Genomic DNA, 23010 nt, shown 5'->3' on the forward strand with positions numbered 1-23010 from the left:
AGCATGTGGTATATGTAGTGCAGTTGCTAGCATGTTGGTATTGATGTTAATCTTCTTTCCTCCAGATGCGGGAATGTTCAAAACGAGCACCTGACTCGCTTTATCGGAGCCTTATTGATCCTCCAACATCTGTATCATCACAGAGTACTGTTCCCGGGCAGCTTGCAGTACTCAACAAGCCTGATAGGATCTAATTGTTCTATTCTATATTATTCCTTTCTGGTTCTTTAACCTTAAATAACCTTAGCGTTGTGCAACCAAAACCCCTATTGGTCTCTTATCTCCCACATCACACATTCTCACAATGAATAAGTCAGAACCATCTAGCCTACATTACAACCCTTGGTCTTGAGATGGTGGTTTATCCTAGGCTACATGTGTTGAATACCGACAGCCTGTGTGAAAGGGATTATGACATGTCATGCATATTCTGATGTTAGCATTGTGGACTGGGATTATTAACCTCTGGGTGACTTTCATGTCTGGCTGATTTGAAAAAACATGTTCTGAATATATTGTGAGTATGTGTGTCTGTGTAAATTGTCATGTTTGTGTTCATGTGTTGTGCAGGATCTATGAGAGCGAGACCCATCACCTTGGACTGGTGTTCAGATACTCTCTCATCAACGACATTGTTAAGGTGTTCCTCCATCCTTCATTCGGAGATTTAAACAAGACACAAGCCAGTGTAGGAGGAAACAGAGAGGAGGAGTAGCGATTGGTCCAGGATTCTCAAACCAATGGGGTCACGGGCATATATGTACTGATTGTACTGATACTTAATGTTACACTTCACAGTATGGGGGCTAACTTTGTGGCTAGAGGAGCAGGGTAGACATATTCAAAATAATATTTATTCTGTCATACTTCTCAGTTTTTTTTATTTTGTCAATACAAAAATTTATGCCAAGGCATGTTACCTCTCACTTTAATTTCATGCTCTTACGCTGATTTGTATATATTTTCAACAAGATGTTTGGGGATTACACCAGATCCAACCAACCCCGTCATGTGTATTGCCTGCAGCAGGAGTTGTGGATTGTCCAGGCTTTGTAGATGCATGCGGCCAGGCATGTGCGATGCTTATATGAAGGGTAGACGGATGGTGTCTGACACCTCCTAGGTGTCTGGTTAGAATGATGAATGAAAGAGCTCACGCCTTTTACTTGGTTAGCCTCGATTTAATCGCCCCTCTGTCACGATCGTGTGGGGAGAGACGGACCAAGGCGCAGCGTATATTGATCATCTTCTCTTTATTAATGAAATGAATAAACACGCACGACACACTTTAACACAAACTCACACAAAAACAACAACGCACGTGCTGAAGCTACAATCACGGACTCAATGCACAGACAAGCCAACGTTCTCACTGGAGACCATTACCCCACCAACACCTAAGCCTACTGGCTAGCTTCACAATATCGGATCCCAATCGCGCACAATAACCAGCCCCTGTCCTCCTGAGTTAGAGAACTCAATCAGGCAACCATAACTTCCTCACTCTAAACACCACCTCAACCAGACAACTTCCATACACACCTACACTGGACCACAACCCTCCTCCTCTCCTATGAAACCCCCTCCCATACAAACCCACACTAGACAATACCAAACAACCATACTAACCCATGTCACCACCCTCTCGAACTCCCTCCTCAATCTCACACACACACAATCACATCATCAACCCGCTCGCCGCGCCTGTGGCACATCCTAAACCCCCCCCTCTCTCATGGTGCCGGACTCCCCCCCGCGAGTCCGCCACCGCGCATACACGCTCTACTGGCACGCGGTTTGGCCCCCCCCCCCGCCCCACTTGGCTCTTGCCCTCCTCCCCCCTGCCACCGGCCTCTCGCCGGTCCTCGCTCCTTCGTCCCCCCTCTACTCCCACCTACCCGCCTCTCCTCCGCTCGCTCTCCTCCAACTGCTCCCACACTCTAACGCCCTGATTCAGGCTCCGCCCCCCGCCGCCCACACCGCTTGCCACGCCCCGCCTACAGTGCCCGCGCCCACCGCTATCCCTCCCCCCCGCCCCACAAGCCGGCGCTCCCGGCGCAGCCTGGCCCGAATCGCGCCGTGCTACGGCCTGCGCCCGGCCGCATAGAGGGCAGCACCGACTAAGGGCAGCACCGGACTAAGGGGCAGCCCCGGACTAAGCTCCCGCGCCGCACCAGCGCAACTCCACAATCGCGCGCCTCTCGGCCTGCGCCCCCGCGCCCTCTCGCGGCATCATCTGCGCGCTGGCCCCGCCCTTCTCGCGCGCTCTGTCGGCCTGTCTGCACGCGTCTCTCTCGGCCTCGCGTCTGGTGGCTGCACGCATCTCGTGCTGCCCTCTCCTCGGTCTGGCGCTGCTACCGACTCCTGGCCCCCTGCCTCTCTCGGCTCGCCGGCTCGCCGACGCCGATCTGCGCCCGCCGCCCCCCCACGCCCCCCCCGCCTCATGGCGCTCTGGCTGCCACGGATCTGGCCCTGCGCCATCGCTCGCCTGCGCATCTGCGCCCTCGCCTCTCGCTCCGCCCGCTGCGCTCCTGGCCCCCTGTGCCTCATGGTCTCTGCTCGGCCTCTCGGTGCGCTCTCCTTCCCTGCGTTGGCGGCTCTGGCAGATCTCTCTCTCTGGCTCTCGTCCACCCCCCTCGGCCCTCCTCGCTGCTGCTGCCCGCCTCCTGGCCGCTCCCCTCCGTCTGCTCTGGCGCGCTCTCTGCGCTCTCCCTCGCTCCCTCGCGCCTTGGCGGCTCTCGCGGCTCCTGCCGCTGCACGATCCGCGCCCTCTCTCGACGGCCTCCGCCCAGCGGGCCGGCCTCTCAATCGCTCGCGCACGCCCCACGCCACCCTCGGCTCAGCCTCGCGCGCCTCTCCGCGCACGCCCAGGCATTGCGCTCAGCTCGCCTCGCGCGCCCGCGACTCCGCTCCGATGGCCTGTGGGCGCGACGGCCTCGCGCTCCAGGATGCCGCGCTGCGCGCGAGCACCGGCTCCTGCCTCTACCGATCGCCGCTGGGCCAGGCGGCATGGCCTCCGATCCGCGCTCGCGCGCACGGATCGGCTCTGCCTGTATCCTCGCGGCGCCTGTAGGCCTTGTCCGGCACACTGGTCAGTACCGGGCTGGGGACACGCATCTCAAGGCTAGTGCGGGAGAGAAGGAACAGGGCATACTGCGAGCCCTGCGAGACGCACATTAAGGCCTAGATGCGTTGGTGCCGGCACAGGTAGGTAGCGGGCTGGGAACACGCACTTCAGGCTAGTGCGGGGGCAGCAACAGGATGCAACAGGACTCTGGAGACGCCACAGGAGGTTTGGTCGCGCGGTGCCGGAATTGGTTGGTACCGGGCTGGAGACACGCACCATAGGACGACGTGGCGTGAGCAGGAGTAACAGGGACTCTGGAGACACCACTGGAAAGCCTTGGTGCTTGGTGTAGGACACTGGTGGAACTGCTGGGGCGGGAGGGTGGCGCCGGAAAATACCGGACCGTGCATGGCGTATGCTCCTTGAGATTGAGCCTTGCCCAACCTTACCTGGTTGGAATGCTCCCCTCGGCGGCCCGACCAGTGCGGGGGAGCTGGAATAACCCGCACCGGGCTATGTAGGCAGAACACGGGGACACCATGCGTAAGGCTAGGTGCCATGTAAGCCGCCCGAGGAAGACGCACTGTGCGCCAGATGAAGGTAGAGCCGGCTTCATGGCACTGGCCTCACATGCCTCAATCTTTTAGCCCCTACCAGTGCGGGAGGTGGAATAACCCGCATGGGGCTATGCACAGTACAGGAGACGACCGTGCGCTGCTACTGCGTAACACGGTGTCTGGCCCGTACTCCCGCTCTTCCCACGGTTAGCCTGGAAAGTGGGCGGCAGGTCTCCTACCTGCCCGCGCCCACTACCTCCTACCCCCCCCCCAAGAAATATTTTTGTAGTACTCACGGCTCTCCAGCCTTTGCCTCCGTGCTCGCCTCCTTTCCATATCGCCGCCTCTCTGCTTTCCGCTGCCTCCAGCTCAGCTTTGGACGGCATATTTCTCCAGGTTGAGCCCAAGGTCCCTTTCCATCCAATATCTCCTCCCATGTCCAAGAATCCTTTGATGCCTTGGCTCCTGTTGCCGCTGTCACGCTGTTGGATCTCTCGTGGTGCGGTAATGTCTGTCACGATCGTTTGGAGAGACGGCAACAAGGCGCAGCGTGATATTGATACATCTTCTCTTTATTAATGAAGATGAGACCTCAACACGACACGAACACTTTAACAAACTAACAAAAAAACAACAAACGACCGTGAAAGCTAAATAACGTAAAGGTGCACAGACAAGCAACAAACGTTCTACATAGACAATTACCCACCAAACACCTAAAGCCTATGGCTACCTTAAATATGGCTCCCAATCAGAGACAACAATAACCAGCTGTCTCTGCATTGAGAACCAAATCAGGCAACCAATAGACTTTCCTAAAACAACTACACTCAAACCATAGGACAATTTCTAAACACCTACACTGAACACAACCCCATCTACTCTATGAAACCCCCCTCCAACATACAAACCACACTAGACAATACAAAAACACATACTAACCCATGTCACACCCTGACCTAACTAAAATACTAATTGAAAATCAAGAGTAACTTAAGGCCATGGGCTGTGGACACCCTCAATGTACATTTCTAACAAGAGATAGCTGCTCGTGAGGAAGGGGCCTACCTCCGTACTTTTTGAAAGGAAGCTATGCATATCTTCAATGGAAGTTAATGGGAGGGTAACAGAATTGTTTTATTGACTTGCCAATGCATACTGCTAGATTGTTCAGCAAATGCAAATTTTCGTTGGCTAAAAAAGCATGTGTGACAGTTCCCGCCCCTCTGGCATGGAGACTCGTGCGCGAAACATATTTACACAGGGTCATCCACTGGTTGCATTCCTTGTGAATCACACCGATCTTTTGATTCTAGGGGATGGCCTTCCTTCACAACAGCGTCATCGGTTCCCTATGGTAACGAACGTCCTCTAACTTGTGGTGCGACCAGTCGCTTTGTTCTGAAGATTACTGGACTACGGGCCTGGCCAGCTTCCGCGGAAAAGTCCAAAAGGAGGAACACACACGGCCTACTTATGCCCGTTGAGTTACCTGAGCTGCAAGAAACACACTCACCGTAGACAAAGAACACAGAATTCGACCATGAGCAAACACACACCACAGCTCTAAATAACTCAATCCAAGTGATTTCCCTGCCATTGTTGTTGTTATTACAAAACCAAACATGCCCATTTTCTGATACAATTGGCTGTTTGTTTTACACAAATAGATTTGTCTTAAATGTTCTAGTAACCAATTCCCCTCCTGAGAGAAAGCCCTTGCTGGCTCCATTGAAATACATGTCATTGATCGTGCGTAACAGATCTCTCTCTTTTTTTTTGCTAGTATGTTGGTGATTATGTATGCAGTTGCTAGTATGTTGGTGATTATGTATGCAGTTGCTAGTATGTTGGTGATTATGTATGCAGTTGCTGGTATGTTGGTGATTATGTATGCAGTTGCTAGCATGTTGGTGATTATGTATGCAGTTGCTAGCATGTTGGTATTGATGTTAATCTTCTTTCCTCCAGATGCGGGATGTTCAAAACGAGCACCTGACTCGCTTTATCGGAGCCTGTATTGATCCTCCCAACATCTGTATCATCACAGAGTACTGTCCCCGGGGCAGCCTGCAGGTACTTCACACAGCCTATAGGATCTAATTGTTCTATTCTATATTATTCCTTTCTGTTCTTTAACCTTAAATAACCTTAGCGTTGTGAACCAAAACCCCTATTGGTCTCTTATCTCCCACATCACACATTCTCACAATGAATAAGTCATGAACCATCTAGCCTACAATTACAACCCTTGGGTCTTGAGATGGTTGGTTTATCCTCTAGGCTACATGTGTTGAATACCGACAGCCTGTGTGAAAGGATTATGACATGTCATGCATATTCTGATGTTAGCATTGTGGACTGGGATTATTAACCTCTGGGTGACTTTCATGTCTGGCTGATTTGAAACATGTTCTGAATATTTGTGAGTATGTGTGTCTGTGTAAATTGTCATGTTTGTGTTCATGTGTTGTGCAGGATCTTATGGAGAGCGAGACCATCACCTTGGACTGGATGTTCAGATACTCTCTCATCAACGACATTGTTAAGGTGTTCCTCCATCCTTCATTCGGAGATTTTAAACAAAGACACAAGCCAGTGTAGGAGGAAAGAGAGGAGGAGTAGCGATTGGTCCAGGATTCTCAACCAATGGGGTCACGGGCATATATGTACTGATTGTACTGATACTTAATGTTACATTCACAGTATGGGGGCTAACTTTGTGCTAGAGGAGAGGTAGAAAATATTCAAATAATATTTATTCTGTCATACTTCTTCAGTTTTTTTTTATTGTCAATACAAAAATTTATGCCAAGCATGTTACCTCTCACTTTATTTCATGCTCTTACGCTGATTTGTATCATATATTTTCAACAAGATGTTTGGGATTACACCAGATCCAACCAACCCGTCATGTGTATTGCCTGCAGCAGGAGTTGTGGATTGTCCAGGCTTTGTAGATGCATGCGGCCAGGCATGTGCGATGCTTATAATGAAGGGTAGACGGATGGTGTCTGACACCTCCTGGTGTCCTGGTTAGAATGATGAATGAAGAGCTCACGCCTTTTACTTGAGTTAGCCTCGATTTAATGCCCCTCTGTCACGATCGTGTGGAGAGACGGACCAAGGCGCAGCGTGATATTGATACATCTTCTCTTTATTAATGAAGATGAATGAACACGACACGACACACTTTAACAAACTAACAAAAAACAACAAACGACCGTGAAGCTAAATAACGTAARTGCACAGACAAGCAACAAACGTTCTACATAGACAATTACCCACAAACACCTAAAGCCTATGGCTACCTTAAATATGGCTCCCAATCAGAGACAACAATAACCAGCTGTCTCTGATTGAGAACCAAATCAGGCAACCATAGACTTTCCTAAACAACTACACTCAACCATAGACAATTCTAAACACCTACACTGAACACAACCCCATCTACTCTATGAAACCCCCTCAAACATACAAACCACACTAGACAATACAAAAACACATACTAACCCATGTCACACCCTGACCTAACTAAAATACTAATGAAAACAAAGATAACTAAGGCCAGGGTGTGACACCCTCAATGTACATTCTAACAGAGATAGCTGTCGTGAGAAGGCTACCTCCGTACTTTGAAAAGGAAGCTATGCATATCTTCAATGGAAGTTAATGGGAGGGTACAGAATTGTTGGTTATTGACTTGCAATGCATACTGTAGATTGTTCAGCAAATGCAATTTCGTTGGCTAAAAGCATGTGTGACAGTTCCCGCCCCTCTGCATGGAACTGTGCGGGAAACATTTTACACAGGGTCATCCACTGGTTGCATACCTTGTGAATCACACCGTCTTTGATTCTAGGGGATGGCCTTCCTTCACAACAGCGTCATCGTCTCCCATGGTAACCTGAAGTCCTCTAACTGTGTGGTGGACAGTCGCTTTGTTCTGAAGATTACTGACTACGGGCTGGCCAGCTTCCGCGAAAAGTCCAATATGGAGGACACACACGCCTACTATGCCCGTGAGTTACCTGAGCTGCAGAAACACACTCACACGTAGACAAAGACACACAGATTCGAACCCATGAGCAAACACACACACACTCTAAATAACTCAATCCAAGTGATTTCCCTGCCATTGTTGTTGTTATTCAAAAACCAAACATGCCCATTTTCTGATACAATTGGCTGTTTGTTTTACACAATAGATTTCTGTCTAAATGTTCTGTAACAATGTCCCCTCCTGAGAGAAAGCCCTTGCTGGCTCCATTGAAATACATGTCATTGATGTGGCGTAACAGTCAAATCACCTGGCTGAAAAAGTCTTGATTAGTTGCTGATTGAAAAGGTGGGTATTTAAACTCCCAGTTAATCTGGCTCTTTCTCTCTCTCTCTCTCTCTCTCTAAGTACATCTTTGGCTAAAGAAAACTCATAATACATCTTGAAATGGCCTTTTATTCTTACGTCGCGTTAAATGTGTAAATGTATATTTTGTGTATTTAAGTTGTGTTATACAAGGCGGATTTGTAAAAGAGATCTAGGTCTCGATATGTCTTCCCTGTCAAAATAAAGGTTCAATTAAAACAATTAAGGAAACTGTATCCACCTCCTCTCTCTCCCTCTTTCCCCCTCTACCTCCCTCTTTCTTTCTCTCCAACCCCCCTTTACAGGAAAATTGTGGGCAGCTCCAGAGCTGCTGAGGGCAGAGTGTCCCCCACCATGTGGCACTCAGAAAGGGGACATCTACAGCTTCGGCATCATCCTGCAGGAGCTGGCCCTGCTCCGAGGGGTCTTCCACATCGAGGGGGACACCTTCAGCCCCAAAGGTGTGTATGTAAATCAAATTAAGTGTTGTTTGTCACATGCGCCGAATACAACAGGTAATACAACCTTGCCGTGAAATGCTTACTTACAAGCTCTTAACCAACAATGCAGTTTAAGAAATAGAGTTAAGAAAATATTTACCAAATAAACTAAAGTTTAAAAAATTACATCAAAAAGTAACACAATAAAATTACATAACAATAAAGAGGCTATATACAGGGGGTAGCGGTACCAATATCAATTTGCGGGGGTACAGGCTGTCTCTTATACACATCTAGATGTGTATAAGAGACAGAGGTAGGGGTAAAGTGACTATGCATAAATAATAAACAGCGAGTAGGAGCAGTGTAAAAACGAAGGGGGGGGGGGGGGGGTCAATGTAAAGTCTGGGTGGTCATTTGATGAATTCTTCAGCAGTCTTATGGCTTGGGGGTAGAAGCTGTTAAGGAGCCTTTAGGTCCTAGACTTGGTGCTCCGGTACTGTTTTCCGTGCGGTAGCAGAAAGAACAGTCTATGACTTTGGTGACTGGAGTCTTTGACAACCTAGTATACAGGTCCTGGATGTCAGGGAGTTCGATCACAGTGATGCACTGGGCCATACGCACTACCCTCTGTAGCGCCTTACAGTCAGATCCCGAGCAGTTGCCATACCAGGCGGTGATGCAACCGGTCAGGATGCTCTCGATGGTGCAGCTGTATAACTTTTTGAGGTCTCCTGAAAATATTTGTGTGTCTGTGCGTGTTCTTCAGGCAAGGACAGGCATGTACAGTGCCTTCAGTAAGTATTTACACCCCTTGACTTTTTCCACATTTTCTTGTATTGCAGCCTGAATTTAAAATTGATTCAATTGAGATTTTTTTTGTCACTGGCCTACAATTATGTTTTTAAAAATGTTTACCAATTATTTAAAAATGAAAAGATGAAATATCTTGAGTCAATAAGTAAGCCTAAATAAGTTCAGGAGGAAACATTTTCTTAACAAGTCACATAATAAGTTGCATGGACTCACTCTGTGTGCAATAGTAGTGTTTAACATGATTTTTGAATGACTACCTCATCTCTGTACCCCACACCATTATCTGTAAGGTCCCTCAGTCGAGCAGTGAATTTCAAACACAGATTCAACCACAAAGACCAGGGAGGTTTTCCAATGCCTCACAAAGAAGGGCGCCTATTGGTAGATGGGTAAAGTAAAAAAATGCACACGGGAATTGTGCATTGTGAGTTACCAATTACACTTTAGATGGTGTATCAATACACCGTCACTAAAAGATACAAGCGTCCTTCCTAACTCAGTTGCCAGAGAGGAAGGAAACCGCTCAGGGATTTTACCATGAGGCCAGTGGTGACTTTAAAATAGTTACAGAGTGTAATGGCTGTGATAGGAGAACACTGAAGATGGATCAACAACATACAACAGTGTAGTTACTCCACAATACTAACCTAATTGACGAGGTGAAAAGAAGGAAGCTTGTTTGAAACAAGGCACTAAAGTATAACTGCAAAAAAATGTGTCTCAGCAATTACATTTTTGTCCTAAATACAATGTGTTATGTTTCTGGCAAATCCAATACAACACATTACTGAGTACCACTCTCCATAGTTTCAAGAATAGTGGTGGCTGCATCATGTTATGGGTATGCTTGTAATTGTTAATGACAGGGGAGTTTTTCAGGATAAAAAAATAAACAAAATGGAGCTAAGCAGAGGCAAAATCCTGTAGGAAAACCTGCTTCAGTCTGCTTTCTACCAGATACTGGGAGATTAATTCACCTTTCAGCAGAACAATAACCTAAAACAGAAGGCCAAATCTACACTGGAGTTGCTTACCAAGAAGACTGTGAATATTCCATGAGTGGCCGAGTTGCAGTTTTGACTTAAATCTGCTTGAAAATCTATGGAAAGACCTGAAAATGGTCTAGCAATGATCAACAACCAATTTGACAGAGCTTGAATAATTTTTAAAACAATAATGGGCAAATGTTGCACAGTCCAGGTGTGGAAAGCTCTTAGAGACTTACCCAGAAATCCTCACAGCTGTAATCACTGCCAACGGTGCTTCTACAAAGTATTGACATTTACTTATGTAAATTAGTTATTTCTGTATTTCCTTTTCAATAAATGTGCAAACATTTCTAGAAACATTATGGGGTATTTTTGTAGATGGGGAGAGAGAAAAAATCTATTTAATCCATTTTGAATTCAGGCTGTAACACAACTAAATGTGGAATAAGTCAAGGGGTATGAATACTTTCTGAAGGCACTGCAATTATATGCGAATATATATCTAGGTAAATACGTTTAGGGTTAAAGATGAATGTACAGACAAATATGGATGGGCACTTGAACCAATGAAAATAAAAATCCAATCTGGGCCCTCTCCCAATCTGGGCCCTCTCTTTCTAAAATGATCTGCCGGAATTGTTGCAACCCCTATTACTAGCCTGCTCTCTTTCGTATCATCTGAGATTCCCAAAGATTGGAAAGCTGCCGCGGTCATCCCCCTCTTCAAAGGGGGAGACACTCTAGACCCAAACTGCTACAGACCTATATCTACCCTACCCTGCCTTTCTAAGGTCTTCGAAAGCCAAGTCAACAAACAGATTACCGACCATTTTGAATCCCACCGTACCTTCTCCGTTATGCAATCTGGTTTCCGAGCTTGTCATGGGTGCTCCTCAGCCACGCTCAAGGTCCTAAACGATATCATAACCACCATCGATAAGAGACATTACTGTGCAGCCGTATTCATTGACCTGGCCAAGGCTTTTGACTCTGTCAATCACCACATTCTTATCGGCAGACTCAACAGCCTTGGTTTCTCAAATGACTGCCTCGCCTGGTTCACGAACTACTTCTCTGATAGAGTTCAGTGTGTCAAATCGGGGGGCCTGTTGTCCGGACCTCTGGCAGTCTCTATGGGGGTGCCACAGGGTTCAATTCTCGGGCCGACTCTCTTCTCTGTATACATCAATGATGTCGCTCTTGCTGCTGGTGATTCTCTGATCCACCTCTACGCAGACGACACCATTCTGTATACTTCTGTCCCTTCACTGTGTTAACTAACCTCCAGACGTGCTTCAATCCCATACAACTCTCCTTCCGTGGCCTCCAACTGCTCTTAAATGCAAGTCAAACTAAATGCATGCTCTTCAACCGATCGCTGCCCGCACCTGCCCGCCCGTCCAGCATCACTACTCTGGACGGTTCTGACTTAGAATATGTGGACAACTACAAATACCTAGGTGTCTGGTTAGACTGTAAACTCTCCTTCCAGACTCACATTAAGCATCTCCAATCCAAAATTAAATCTAAAATCAGCTTCCTATTTCACAACAAAGCATCCTTCACTCATGCTGTCAAACATACCCTCGTAAAACTGACTATCCTACCGATCCTCGACTTCGGCGATGTCATTTACAAAATGACCACCACAAGGTGCAAGATCTCACCACAAGGTGAGATCTTGCATGGAGCCCCAGACCGAGGGTGATTGACCGTCATCTTGAACTTCTTCCATTTTCTAATAATTGCGCCAACAKTTGTTGCCTTCTCACCAAGCTGCTTTCCTATTGTCCTGTAGCCCATCCCAGCCTTGTGCAGGTCTACAATTGTATCCCTGATGTCCTTACACAGCTCTCTGGTCTTGGCCATTATGGAGAGGTTGGAGTCTGTTTGATTGAGTGTGTGGACAGGTGTTTTTTTATACAGGTAACGAGTTCAAACAGGTGCAGTTAATACAGGTAATGAGTGGAGAACAGGAGGGCTTCTTAAAGAAAAACTAACAGGTCTGTGAGAGCCGGAATTCTTACTGGTTGGTAGGTGWTCAAATACTTATGTCATGCAATAAAATGCAAATTAATTACTTAAAAATCATACAATGTGATTTTCTAGATTTTTGTTTTAGATTCCGTCTCTCACATTTGAAGTGTACCTATGATAAAAATTACAGACCTCTACATGCTTTGTAAGTAGGAAAACCTGCAAAATGGGCAGTGTATCAAATACTTGTTCTCCCCACTGTATGTGTCGAACTGCTTTGCTTTACCTTGTCCAGGTCGCAGTTGTAAATGAGAACTTGCTCTCAACTAGCCTACCTGGTTAAATAAAGGTGAATTTTTTTTTTTTTTTAAATACCTAGGCAGGCTCTTATGAAAGCAAATTGAAATACTGTACCTTTTTCTATAGCTCAATCGGTTGGTACGTTGTCGAGCGGACGGTCACATGTGTTGGTGAGGTAGAGCAAGGGTTCCCAACCTTTTCCCCCGGGGCCCCTGTTTCACATTTTCATTGTCATCAACATTTTCATTATCGAGATTGCCTATTTTAAATACACCGCCAGCTTGGTTTTGTTTAATTAGATGGACCTAGGAAATGTTTTGTTTGAAGCTAATTTCCTGCAATTCCTTCGTAGTTTAACAAGACTCCTCTTTTAGGTAGGCTATTTAATGATAATAATTATTATTATAATTATGATAATAATGTTTAAGGAAATAAAGTCTAGACCCAATTTCCTCAAATGTAATTCCACGACCGAATATGTTTTATTATGATCATTTATATGAACCCTTAATTTAATTATACATATTCTCTTTTACAGAAAGTGATTATATCAATTGATAGCGACAGTGACACATTGTATAAGATAACGTCCTAAGCAAATTCCAATTTCTTTGACTACTCGACTTTAGAAGATCGTAGCTCAGCTTCATATGAATGTCTTAGAGACAAACCAAAGATATTCCCATGTGCATCAGAGCCACGTCTTCCTCTGGCATTTTACCACTTGTTTCTAGCCTTGCAGGTGTATGCGTCATTTTAGATCGGTATAAACAATCGTTAATTGTGTATTTTAAAATTTATTTTAAAATGGAAGGTCCCGTGCACCCCCACAAAATGTTGGCGCCCCCTAGATTGGGAACCACTGAGGTAGGGGACCCTGGTTCATGGAGGCAGTGCTATATGCTAAACTAGCACACTTACGGCAGTTATATACACATTGAATTGAAGAGGTGGGTGGGTCATATCATTTATGTGTGAGAGACGAGACAGAAGTTGGGAACGAAAAATAAGAGGAAAATAACTTAAATGAGAAGAGAGAGGGGGGATGGACAATGAGTTCAGGCCATTAGCACTGGCAGAGCCCGGTCCCCGGATGGAAATATTGTTGGTTTATGGAATGAAGAAGAGCTGATATGGAGAGTAAACATGGGAGGTGACCTAGATACAGTATTGAGTATTGACACATTTAACAGAACACATCATTTCCTTCAACCTCATTCTGCATTGCCTTTCATCTTCCATATTCAAGTCTATTGGGATGGCGCTGCGTTTCAAGTGCCGCCTTGTTCAGAACAGAAAAGAAAGGAAGCAGAGAGAGAGGGAAGAAAGGAAGGATATGGAGAGATTAGATGACAGAGTTATATCTCTGAAACTATTGACCATGAGAAAGAGGCTGGTTTTACTGTCACCTTGGGAATATTTTAACGTGTCGTGTTCTTGTTACGTGAAAGGAAAAGAGGCTTGCCTGTCCAAGGGCTGTGTAACTTTTCTAAATGAAGCTCCGTTGAACTCCACCTCTCTCTCTCTCTGCTTCACTATCTCTCTTTCTCTCTCTGAAATTGATGTTTGCCTTAGTACAATAGTACAAAATGGTTATATGAATTCGCACATCCCCCCTTTCTTTCTTCATTCCTCCCTCTTTCTCTCTACCAGAGATCGTAGAGCGCGTGGCCCTGGGCGAGTGGCCCTACCTGCGACCCTCCCTCTGCCCCCAGAGCCACAGTGAAGAGGTGGGCCAGCTCATGCAGCGCTGCTGGAGCGAGGACGTGAACGAGAGGCCCGAGTTCCACCACATCAAGCTGCTGCTGCGCAAACACAACAGGTACTCTATTTCTGTACGCACTGCTTCAACCTCTGCACTTTATATGGTTCCTGATCTACAGACACGCGCTTATACCCATCCACTCACTTTAGAGATCTTCCTTCCTCTGCATTCAAAATAACACTCCACACACAAGCATGTATTTATTATCCCCAGTGCCTTTTTATACTCACAACAATAGGTTTGCACTGCTCTGACCACTATCTTCCAAACCTCCCTCCAATGTTTTACCCGTTCTTTACTCCGCTCCTCCATCCCTCTCTCCTTCATTCCTTCTGCAGGGGTTATGGGTCTAATATCCTGGACAACCTGTTGTCTCGTATGGAGCAGTACGCCAATAACCTGGAAGAACTGGTGGAGGAAAGAACACAGGCTTACCATGAAGAGAAACGCAAGGCCGAGGCACTGCTCTACCAGATACTTCCACAGTGAGTGTATTAAGAGGATCACAATGTAAATATGTAGTTCAACTTTTTTGTGTTGTCCTCAATGATTTTGAATGCAGTGTATCCACTGAGTTGTGACAAAAAAAGGACACAAACACACCCTCACACAGAAATACTCATCAGAGTGGAGCCACTCTGCAGAGGACGAATAAATCCAAACATCATTTGGTGATTGGACTGAATCATACACACACACACACACACACACACGCACACACACACACACACACATGCACACACACACACGCACACACGCACACTCGTACACAAACAGACTCTCTTGCACACACACACACACAGCCTACTCACTCTGATTAACACTGTGTCTTACATAGCTCTGTAGCGGAGCAGTTGAAGAGAGGGGAGACGGTGCAGGCTGAGGCCTTTGACTCAGTCACCATCTACTTCAGTGACATTGTGGGCTTTACCGCTATCTCAGCAGAGAGCACGCCCATGCAGGTCAGTCCAGAATGAACTCCTGAAATACAATGGCTTTAGGCTGTCATGAATGAGAAGTGGAGTATGCCGATTTTCAGAGCAAATTAAAATTATATATTTGAGTTGGGACCGATGAACTGCACTCCATTGAAGCATACTTGTGTTCAATGTGCACTTTTCAGAAGTTGACTGTATTGAAAATGCCTTATAATGCTCGGCAAATTAATTAACTGTTATTCTACTGAAAGGAAACATATTTTATGCAGGAGCTAATAATCTTCATGTTTTCCCATAGGTGGTGACCCTATTGAATGACCTCTACACGTGTTTCGATGCCATCATCGACAACTTCGATGTTTACAAGGTGAAGTCAGAGTCTAAACCTAATTCACACATGGTCACAGGGTGTGCAAGCTTTTGTTCCAGTCCAGCATTAATACAACTGATTCAGCTAATCAAGTGCTTGAGGATTAGTTGAATCAGCTGTGTTGGAGCTAGAATGTCACAAAGACCACAAAGACACACTGCGGTCCTCCTGTACTACACTTACCCACCACTGGGTTAGGGACATATTTAAAGGGAAATTTCTAATAATTTCAACTTCACATTCATCATCTCCAGCACCACCCCAACATCAACATATGTGAAAATGGCACTTTTCTATGTTTTGTAGTAAAAAAGGTAAATTAAGATGTTTTCAATGACATCATAAACACGATGCACACCGGTGATGTCATTGGAAACACTTATCTCCCTCTATCTTTTTTACTACAAAACATAGAAATGTGCCATTTTCACATATGATGATGTTGGGGTGGTGCTGGAGATGATGAACATGAAGTTGAAAAATGGTGAAGTTTCCCTTTAAGAACCCTAGTGACAGTGTGACCGTCTCGCTCTCTCTGTGGCGCCCTCAGGTGGAAACGATAGGTGATGCGTACATGGTGGTGTCTGGGCTGCCGGTGAGGAACGGCAAGCTGCACGGCCGAGAGATCGCCCGTATGTCCCTGGCCCTGCTGGAGGCCGTGCACTCCTTCAGGATCCGCCACCGACCTGCCCAGCAGCTCCGTCTGCGCAGTGGCATCCACAGTGGTGAGCAGCGGTGGGGGCAGGATTGTAGAATTCAAGCAGTACTGTATTTGTTTTCGGACAAATGCACTTCATTGAGCTTTTCTGACACTGTGGAATCATTGGAGTCTGTGGAATATTGAAATAGGTTGTCTGTGTGTTCCCTCCAGGCCCTGTATGTGCTGGCGTTGTAGGACTGAAGATGCCTCGGTTCTGTTTGTTTGGAGATACAGTCAACACAGCCTCTCGCATGGAGTCCAATGGGGAGGGTGAGAGTGACCAACCTCTTTTATCTACTGTCTCATGACCTATCAGGACAAACACTATCCCTTCTCTGGTTTAAATGACCACATTTCTGTCATGTTATCATCCCTCAGCCCTGAAGATCCACGTGTCGGAGGCCACACGCGTGGTGCTGGACGACTTCAACTGTTTCCAGCTGGAGCTGAGAGGAGACGTGGAGATGAAGGGCAAAGGGAGGATGAAGACCTACTGGCTACTGGGGGAAAGCATCAACAACATGGCTTAGTAGAGAGAGAGAGAATTAGACATAGACAGTATTGGAAAGATGCCGTAGAAAAGATTGTTTAGGCAAGGGAGGACTGAGGTAAAAGGAACAGACATGCATACAGATACACATAGGAATGGGGTGAAATAGAAATAAGCAACAAACAAATACTCCTGACAACCACCTCCAGAATGATAGTCTCATCGACTCAGTCTCACTGCTCTTCAAGGGCATTCCTTGGTTCCTTTAGGTGGAAACGCTCTCTCTAGATTGACTTACTATGGTACATAAGCTATCAACGTTGACCTTCCATGGACAGCTTTAGACTTGTACCTCTCCAACCAAAGGAAAGCTATCACTGTTACACCACCGTGTGCCGAATGGTGAGGCCCCACCTCCTCCGATTGGCAAGGACGATGGGCATTTGCGAACAGCTCCACCCAGTGTTCAAGAGTTGCAACTGTCGCTTTCAAGAACGAACATTTTGGACAATCTTGTTGGACCTGTTGTTTATCGTGACGAGAGTAGTCCAATGTGTTATTTTGTGGTTATTTCACTTTGTGACTGATTGGTGTTCTCTAACATGTAGAGGCCTTAGTGTTATGTGAAGCCTTCACAGGCATTATTCTATTTGTTTCACGGTGGTGTTTGTTCTGTATCACAATATCAGTTTGTTCTATATCTATATAATTGAACATTAATCAAGTGAAGACCAGAGGGTTATACTACGAATGTAGCTAGATGTACTCAGGCTTTTCTGAAATGACCTAACTTCATGAACTGCGCGTTCATGTCGCACATGGCTAGTCGAACGCCGAACTCTTCATTGAGACAATGCTGAAACATCAATCCGTGGACGAGTCAGTGCCATATTTACATTTTTGCCGAAATCAATTTACCTGCAAATTCAGCAGGCTATGGTGTGAAATGGGCAACTAGACGTTTTTTTTTTTACACATACGGTTTTTGTTTGTTGTGCTTATCAATGCACAAGTCCCATGATTCCCCACTCCTAACGATACAAAAATAGTATTAAGTCATACGAAAGTTTTACTGCACGTGAAGTTTCAAATGTGTCATTACTAAATGTGTTATTACTATTACTGTTTTTAACACAAGAATTTGATTGGTCCTCGGCTCAAACACTTCATTCAATATAAGTGGGACAAGCCCTGAGTTAGCCTGTCCGGGAGCAGGTTACTTCTGAAGGATTCGTTGCCATAGAAATGTTACTGGCTAGAGCCATATTCGTGTCACCACTTATCCCGAGTTGATCTCAGAGTTGACCAAAGTTACCTCAACTCCTCAAACCTGATTCATAGTGTACTGCTCAGTTATCCATAATAATACCAGTTCACAAAGTGTGCTCTACAGCCTGCTTGGCTATGTGCTTTAGGATGAAGTAGGGGAGGTAATCACCTCCATGCCAATGTGGGCTATCTAATTGACATTGGTGAAATGTCTCAAATGGACACTTATGGTGTTAAGTTGTGAATTAGCATTCAACAGGACTGTTCAAAATCTTTTTGGTCATAAAAAAACAATTCATTGCTTTAGTCTGCTCAAGATAAACTGCGATGACAATGAAGAATGGGGAGTTAGATTTGGCCATAAATGACAACTTCTGGGTGAATTAATATTGTCGCAACCTGTTCTCAGAGCATTTTGTTTTATTCTATACGTAAATCCAAGACACTCCATTTAGTATGATATGTTACATAAAACAGATGGTCACTTATAGACAGATGGTTACTTGTAACCAGCTAGCCCTCTCACATTAAGTTCTTATATTACAGACTCATTTTGAGGTTCATATTTTCTAATTGTCCTTTTTCCTTTACTTACAAGATGATGTCATAATAACTTATATTTCACACTCAAGGGTACAAAATAATGAGGGAGTCTAGCTCTTCGCTTCTCTTACTGTTACTGATGAGAAAAGTGAATATTTTCAGATTGAGAGTCCTACTAAATGGCATACACAGTACAATGAAAAATATATACACTGAACAAAAAAATAAACGCAACATGTTTAGTGTTGGTACCATGTTTCATGAGCTAAAATAAAAGATCCCCGACATCAATACACACAAAATTATTATTTCTCTCAAATTTTGTGCACACATTTCTTTACATCCCTGTTAGTGAGCATTTCTCCTTTGCCAAGATAATCTACCCACCTGACAGGTGTGGCATGTCATGAAGCTGATAAAACAACATGATCATTACAGAGTTGCACCTTGTGCTGGGGACAATAAAAGGCCACTCTAAAATGTGCAGTTTTGTCACACAACACAATGCCACAGATGTTTAAAGTTTTGAGGGAGCAAGCAATTGGCATGCTGACTGCAGGAATTTCCACCAGAGCTGTTGCCAGAGAATTTAATGTTCATTTTTCTACCTTAAGCCACCTCCAAAATCGTTTTAGAGAATTTGGCAGTATGTCCAACCGGCCTCACAACAGCAGACCATGTGTATGGCATCATGTGGGCGAGCGGTTTGCTGTTGTCAACATGTGAACAGATTGCCCCATGGTGGCAGTGGGGTTATGGTATGGGCAGGCATAAGCTATGGACAACGAACACAATTGCATTTTATCGATGTCAATTTGAATGCACAAAGATACCGTGCCGAGATCCTGAGATCCTCATTGTCGTGCCATTCATCCGCCTCTATCACCTCATTTTTAAGCATGATAATGCACGGCCCCATGTCGCAAAGATCTGTACACAATTCCTGTAAGCTGAAAATGTCCCAGTTCTTCCCTGGCCTTCATACTCACCAAACATGTCACCCATTGAGCATGTTTGGGATGTTCTGCATCGACGTTTACGACAGCATGTTCCAGTACTCGCCAATATCTAGCAACTTCGCACAGCCATTGAAGAGGAGTGGGACAACATTCCACAGGCGACAATCAACAACCTGATTAACTCTATGCGAAGGAGATGTGTCGCGCTGCATGAGGCAAATGGTGGTCACACCAGATACTGACTAGTTTTCTGATCCATGCCCCTACCTTTTTTTGAAGATATCTGTGACCAACAGATGCATATCTGTATTCCCAGTCATGTGAAATCCATAGATTAGGACCTAACGAATTTATTTAAATTTACTGATTTCCTTATATGAACTTAACTCAGTAAAATCTTTGATATTCTTGAATGTTGCGTTGATATTTTTGTTCGGTATATTTAAACATCTCAAAGTTGACTCTCTGAGGATACTTCTTTGGCTTGTGATTTGCAAACATGTTACAACAAACTGTACTCTTTGCCTTTTGTTCTCTGGTATTTTTGGGTGGTTGAAAGGGAACAACTGCACCACCTAGCTACTCAGTTTAGAAGTGGAGCATCACTGATAGGGAGTAGGCACCCATTTCCCAACCAGCACTATGGACCATGTGAATGTGTTCTCAGTTGAACGCCCCTAAACCTTAAACTTATCATCAGTGAGATTTTCCCCTTTCCAACTTAAGTCTAAAAGTTTGATCATTTCATTTTCCATGATTGAATTTATCACCTAAGGACTAAGCCAAAGCCAATACTCCTGAAAGGATCAGGATTAGTAATGAGACGTGGTAAATGCTAACAGCTCTGTGTAATGTCAGGGAGACAAGTTATTGATCAGTAGTAACTCACCCAATGTCAGGCTTGATCTGACAGGTAACCCAGCGTGCAAAACTGGTTTCAATGATGTCAGTATAATCTATTTTATGAGGTCATGGTCAGGTTGCATACTGGTTGTGTGAAAGTTTATGCAGAAGTTAACGTATTTTTAGCAACCAGAAAAATATGTCTTTGTCTAGTTTTAATCTGACCAGATAACATCCAAAATATGATGTCTTTCCCATTGTTTTCTTGTCGTGAAAAATGTCTTTACCAGGTTGTAACAGAGACCAGTTGGTTGTAATGTTATTTTTCAGATCAGAAATGTACATCATTAAGACGATTCCAAGTCAGGTCCGTCTGCATACGGTATATGTCCACTATGAATGTGCTCCCATGGGTTCTGTAAATGGATCTCTGATGCAGTAAAATGTATTGTGTTGTTTTGGTTGCTTTGTATTTTAGAGGAGTGGGTTGGTCTTTGAATTACTGTGTGTTACCATGTATTGTTTGGTGTGCTTTAAAATATGACATTGGCATTGTTTTTGGGGCGAGAAAGAAATGTTCAGTTACATTGCCTGTCTTGTTTCTAGTCAGTTGAATGTCTTTATAAAATCAGTTGAGAACCAAAATCTTCTGAGTTAATAGCAATGTGTTATTGTGCTTTATGTAATTTTGGCCGATGAACTTTCCATGTTTAGTTATTTATTAGACCTTACAAGTGGGGCAGTCCATGCATACAATTGCATTTTGTATCACAGTAGGGGCACAACAACCCACATACTTGTAGTCTAATCTACAGGTTACAAATGTCCATCTTTACAGTATATAAACTTGAAATAATGGGGATATAGAGTAACTACAAGTAAGTACAAACAACACTTACAAACAACACAGTAAAACAACAGCTCAAAGACATCACTTTGACTGCTTTTATTTGTACTGTGTAGCAATTAGAAAAAAGTGGTCTGTCACACAGCACTTAAATAATATGCTGACAAGGCAGATACATCCCACAGATTTAACGATGAAACATGAAAGGAAAAGGAACCAAATGAGGAGTCTATTTTTCTCTGGCAAGTGAGCTGAATGTTCAGATTTTGTCCAGGTCAAGAGACCAGTCCCTGCATCTGTTTAGGAATCCGATGGAAGCAGGCCTGATGTGGTCTTAAGTGTCCAATCCAATGAAGGTCCCATCCAATTGGGAACTCTGACAGAGGCTGGAACAGTTGGCAGTCACGGCCAGACCGAGGGCTGTGGTTGACACAGCAGCCAGGGCATAACGGGAAGAAGCTTCAGTCTAGCGATGGCAGGGGGTTAAAGTCATATCAACTGTAACAGAGACAACATTGTAGCATAGACAGAGGCTCAGAGAAAAAACACAAACATGCAATCAGAACAAATGAGTTAGTGCCTCATTGAGGAATAAAGAAGAAGCTCAATACAGACTATCCGGTCCGGACATATTCTTCCTAGGTGCAGGCCGTCATTTTTAACAAGAATTTGTTCTTAGCTGACTTGCCTAGTTAAATAGGCGTCCCGGGACAGTTGTAAATCATGCAGTGCCGTGTGTCACGATCGCAGATTTTAGAGAAACAAATGTCGGTACATATAGGTGTCTTATATTGGCTGAAAGCTTAAATTCTTGTTAATATAACTCCACTGTCAATTTACAGTAGCTATTACTGCGAGAAAATGCCATGCTATTGTTTGAGGAGAGCTAACAAAACACTTTTTTCACCACGATAGGTTTGATGAATTCACCTCTGAAGGTGAAATGTGTACTTACATTCTGAAATCTTGCTCTGATTTGTCATCCAAAGGGTCCCAGAGATAACATGAAGTGTCATTTTGTTCGATAAAATCCTTTTTCATGTCCTAAAAAAGGTCCATATACCACTCGTTCAATTTGCAAAGAAAGGAATGTGAAAATCTAAGCCTAAACGTTGTTTCAACCAGTCAAATCACGTTTGTATTTATTCCTCAGAGATCCCAGAACGTAACCAGACTTCACTATATCATTAGGAGTGTAGTATATCCTATAGGACCCCAAATGTGAGAGAGCGACACCAAACAAGAGAGCGACGCCTTCATGGCGCGCCGATGACGCAGGCGGTCTCCACTTGACTGATTGAAACTTTGTCAAATAAGCACCAATCGGGGTCAAACAAAGCTAGCTAGATAGCCAATGAACTGGGCTTTACGGGAGTATGCATATCTGTCGCAAAATGTTGCTGCTAACCTTGTGCGACAGCAAGCCTTTTCCTTTTGGACAAAAATTACAAGAATATGGAGAGTTATGAAGTTATGAAAACTGGGTGTGTTGCAAATGTTCAACTTACAATATGGCTACTAGTACTGGAAAAGCTAAATCAAAGTCCAAGTTTACAGATTTGATGATATTCTTGCAGAAATGTAAATGTCTCCTTCACGATTTGCCCAAATGTACCTGGGTGACTTCACACTAAATGTCATGTAGCTTGCTCATAGTTTAAATTTTCCGTCTGAAACATTGCAAATACACTGCTGCCCGCTTGTGGACACCATCGGAATTACAACCAGAGTGATGGCTAGATTTGGGACCTTTCTGTTGCATTTCAAAGATGGT

General features: G+C 44.7%; 1 protein-coding gene across 1 annotated transcript in view; it reads left to right on the top strand.

Annotated features, from left to right (window-relative positions):
• LOC111954835 (atrial natriuretic peptide receptor 1-like) overlaps positions 1–21034 on the top strand; it is a 124554-nt gene extending 103520 nt beyond the window's left edge. The window contains 11 exon segments of the mRNA XM_023974743.2: positions 5596–5700; positions 6103–6174; positions 7487–7646; positions 8296–8451; positions 14166–14334; positions 14616–14762; positions 15116–15239; positions 15514–15582; positions 16136–16310; positions 16457–16555; positions 16664–21034. Of these exon segments, the coding sequence (XP_023830511.1) occupies positions 5596–5700; positions 6103–6174; positions 7487–7646; positions 8296–8451; positions 14166–14334; positions 14616–14762; positions 15116–15239; positions 15514–15582; positions 16136–16310; positions 16457–16555; positions 16664–16815 (1428 nt within the window). The 3' untranslated portion in view covers positions 16816–21034.
• The last annotated feature ends 1976 nt before the right edge of the window (positions 21035–23010 follow it).

The sequence above is a fragment of the Salvelinus sp. IW2-2015 genome, linkage group LG30 (genome assembly GCF_002910315.2).
Source record: "Salvelinus sp. IW2-2015 linkage group LG30, ASM291031v2, whole genome shotgun sequence".
NCBI classification, from domain to species: domain Eukaryota; kingdom Metazoa; phylum Chordata; class Actinopteri; order Salmoniformes; family Salmonidae; genus Salvelinus; species Salvelinus sp. IW2-2015.